At 48.7% G+C, this 3980-nt stretch overlaps 1 protein-coding gene across 1 annotated transcript; it reads left to right on the plus strand.

The window, feature by feature from the left end:
- Nucleotides 1–1154: 1154 nt before the first annotated feature.
- On the plus strand, nucleotides 1155–2548 carry LOC108105419 (achaete-scute complex protein T4). Its single transcript, XM_017211967.2, has one exon. It carries the CDS (start codon nucleotides 1255–1257, stop codon nucleotides 2329–2331), a length of 1077 nt encoding a protein of 358 aa, XP_017067456.1. The 5' UTR covers nucleotides 1155–1254; the 3' UTR covers nucleotides 2332–2548.
- The last annotated feature ends 1432 nt before the right edge of the window (nucleotides 2549–3980 follow it).

The following is a 3980-nucleotide window of genomic DNA, read 5'->3' on the forward strand; positions in this document are numbered from 1 at the left end:
ATATAGATAGAGAAGGTACACAGAGAAGCGCCGTTTGCTGGTCATGGTTGAAAAGGTTTTTGCTTTGGTTTTCAGTTTCAGTCTGGGCATTGGTTTCGGTTTTTGATTTTGAATTTGGGATCGGAGAACGGGGATAGCAGAGATTTGGCAAATGGAAATGGAGAAGTGCCACCGCCACTGCCACTGCCACCGATGATATTGGCAAAAGGGAAATGCTGGCTGCGGCAAACAAAGGGAACGAGTTGAGGACAATAAAAATATAACTTACACCTGGCCGCTGGCGGTTCTTTCCCCTTTCCACTCGCTCATCGATTGATGATCGTGACAAAGGGAAGCGGCATTGGTGAAGTTGCAGTTCTCCTCAGTCAATGACAGACGATGACCAATGCACCGATACACGCGGGTCACTCGGAAGTGAGAGCTTCCTGAAAGGGAAGCGACTATGGGATATAGAGATACCATCTGAAGCTGCTGAACCAAAAATCTATCTCGAAACGCAGTCCTCACTGTAACACGCCATCCGAAACTTTTGTCACATCTCAAACAACGGCGTGCGTTGGGTGAAAAACCTGTGATCCTTTTGATCATTTAATTAGAGGAATATGTGAAATTGTTCGAACACCTTCGCGGCCCTGACTCTGCATGGCTAATAAGGAGGATGCCAGGATCTCCTCGAGATCTCTTCGATCCGTCCGGCGCTAATGAATAGGGGCGTGCGTGAGCTGCACATGAAATTGGCGATCGCGACTTTTGCTAAGTTAATTAACACGGAAATCAAATTGCTGGCGTGCCGCAGCGAAAAGAACACTCAAAAATGCAGGCGATCGTTGTTTTTCTCTCGTTTTTTTTTTGAGAGTTTCAATTTGACTCGAAATTTGAGTGGTTTTGCCGAGTGGGAACAGTTTTCCAAGCCAAGGGGCAAGTTCGTACTACCTGAGAGCCGCAAGAGAGACTACCTGTGGCTCACTTTACTCACTTTACTTCGCCTACCTGGACAGGTAGCTCTTTCGTTCGCTCGCTCGCGCGCGCCGCGTTTCTCTCCGATTCTCTCAACGGCGGCTTCGCTGCCTGGCTCTTGAGCCACTCTCTAGCTTGAAGGGTACATAACGTGAGGGTTTAGGACGAAGGGACTCATTCTTGTGCAAGGTGTCAAACGATCAAGTTCAAGCCTTCTCCTCTCCTCACTTATTTTTTTCTGTTAATCGAACTCGAAAGCCAAATCAAACGAAACAACAACAGAAACTGTGTGCGTTTATGACAAAAGTTTGCAATCCAACAACGAGAACTATAACCATGTCATCGAGTGTGCTGACCACGAACCACGATCTCTTTCCCACGACCATCAATACGGCCACGAAGATCTTTCGTTATCAGCACATAATGCCGGCTCCCAGCCCATCGAATCCTGGCAACCAGAACCAGCCAAGTCAACTGAATCAGTCGGGTGGTGCCATGCCCATCAAGACCCGCAAGTATACGCCGAGGGGAATGGCCCTGGCCAGATCCTCCGATTCGGTAGCTTCTCTGTCGCCTGGCTCCTCGCCGGCTCCCTACAATGTGGACCAGTCCCAGTCGGTCCAGAGGCGCAACGCTCGAGAGCGGAATCGTGTCAAGCAGGTGAACAACAGCTTCGCCAGACTGCGCCAGCATATACCGCAATCCATCATCTCTGACCTGACCAAGGGCGGTGGCCGAGGACCCCACAAGAAGATCTCCAAAGTGGACACTCTGCGCATCGCCGTGGAGTACATCCGGAGGCTGCAGGATCTGGTGGATGACCTGAACGGAGGAGCACCCAGCTGCGGTAGTGCCACAAGCAACACAGTCGCCCAGCTGCAACTTTGCCTGGACGAGTCCAGCAGCCACAGTTCCAGCAGCAGCACCTGCAGTTCCTCGGAGCACAACACCTACTACCAGACTACGACCACCGCCGCCTCCAATCCTCTCCAGCAGCAGCAGCAATTGCAGAGGCAACAGTTCAACCACCAGCCCCTGACAGCCATCTCTCTGAATAGCAACTTGGTGGCCGCCACATCCCTGCCAGGTGCCAATGGAGGCGTTGGCTCTGTCGCGAACAACCAACAAACCTGCCACTCGCCCACTTCCTCCTTCAACTCCAGCATGTCCTTCGACTCCGGCACCTACGAGGCAGCTCCCCAGCAACTGTCCAACCACATGGACCACCTGGATCACCTCGACAACGAGGGACACACACACTCCCAGCTCCAGCTGAAATTCGAGCCCTACGAACACTTCCAACTGGACGAGGAGGACTGCACGCCCGACGACGAGGAGATTTTGGACTACATCTCTCTATGGCAAGAGCAGTGAAACCGCTGCCAAGATCCCCAAAACCACATCCTGTTCTCTTCTAGTCAATGTTGAGTTGAACCAAGTGCCTCAAATTGTAAATAACTCGAAAAACGAAACACGAAACACCACCACACACATTTTTTTTCCTACTTTAAGTTCTTTTTTTTAATACTACTTAAGGACCAAGAGACCAGTATCAAATATATATTTATAAAATAATTATAGCCTTAATTAGTTTTTGGATGGCGAAATAAAACGAAAATTATAAGATGTAAAAATCAAGTTTCTCTGAAGAACAGACTGAGGGAGCCCGCTTATGGCCAGGTTGGAAGTTGGCCAGCATATGCGGGTAGCACTTGCACTTTAATTGCATTCTGCATGGACCCGAATGGGGGTATTGCCAGGAGGCTATGCTTAAAAGGCAGCACAGGATGTGCGGGTCTGGCCAAATGATCTTTTAAGGTCCTCCATAAGCTCATAAAGCCTTAATACTAATCCAAAATAGTGTTAAGCCCAGTCAGCCCTGCCCCCTGCTGCAGGTAACAAGATCGATTAGCTATATATATATATCAGATATAGTACAGCCCAAATGACACGTGCTATATAGGTTGGGAAGTTAAGAGAGAGTAGCGCTGGCCAGCCAGCCAGTCTTATCGCAATTGACAGAGCGCAAACATTTCTGCTTCGTGCAAATTCAAATGAATTCCAAATTCAGTATCCAGAAGCGGAAGTGGGCGTGGCCAGGCCTTGAAACGCCTCATTCTAATACACAAATAGCCGGCAATGTGGGCAAGGCCAAGTCTGGGTGTTCCCCGGAAAGCAAAACAGCAAAGTTATCTATCAGTTAAGCTAACTATATCAGCCCGATCTCTGCTATAGCTTCCAGTTTAACACCTTCGAGTCCATCCTCTTGGTGTTCCTTCGGCTTAACCTTTGTCTCGAGTGTTTTGCCTACAAATTGATGGCTTTATAATAGAGTTGCCTGCAGCACTTTCGGGTACTTTCCATTTCTTAACAAAACGAAGGACAAAAAGTAAAAGCCTTTCCCCAAAAACAAACGAAAACCCTTCGCTCCCACGCACCAAGATGTCAGATCGCTGGAATAAACCTCTTCTGGCCAGACAATAAATCACTTTGCATTAGAAAAACAAACGCCTGGGAGAATGCGGCTCTGGACTATATTTTGACACATTAAAGGGCATCGTGGACAAAGGATCGCATTGTCCTTGGGATCGCTAGATGCTCCACGAGGGCTATGGGCTAGGGGAAAAAGGGATCTCAGTTCAGGGGATCCTTTCTTTCAATGTCAACGCTGACACTTGACAACTCAATGCAATTGTTTGGGTTCTGGGTTCTGCGTTCTGGGATAGCATCTTTGGGAAACTGTAGGCAAGGCTTAGGCCGCTCAGCGCCGGAAGAACTTTCACCTTTCCTCGAGAACTTCAGGGAAGAAAACAAAACAAAAACCATATCTGTATGCATTCTTTTTCAGCTGCTTTTGAATGAGAAAAGGCTGTTTAATAGATTTCTCGACGCGCCTGGCCGGCCGGCAACATTGTGGCACATAAAAAACCAGCCGCCTGCATCAATCAGGCACCAGATATTTGACCAAATTATAGGCTCGCCCAGGTTTCGAGGACTCAGGACCCCAGATTGATGTCTGGGAT

The sequence above is a fragment of the Drosophila eugracilis genome, unplaced genomic scaffold, assembly GCF_018153835.1.
Source record: "Drosophila eugracilis isolate 14026-0451.02 unplaced genomic scaffold, ASM1815383v1 contig_2167, whole genome shotgun sequence".
NCBI lineage: Eukaryota > Metazoa > Arthropoda > Insecta > Diptera > Drosophilidae > Drosophila > Drosophila eugracilis.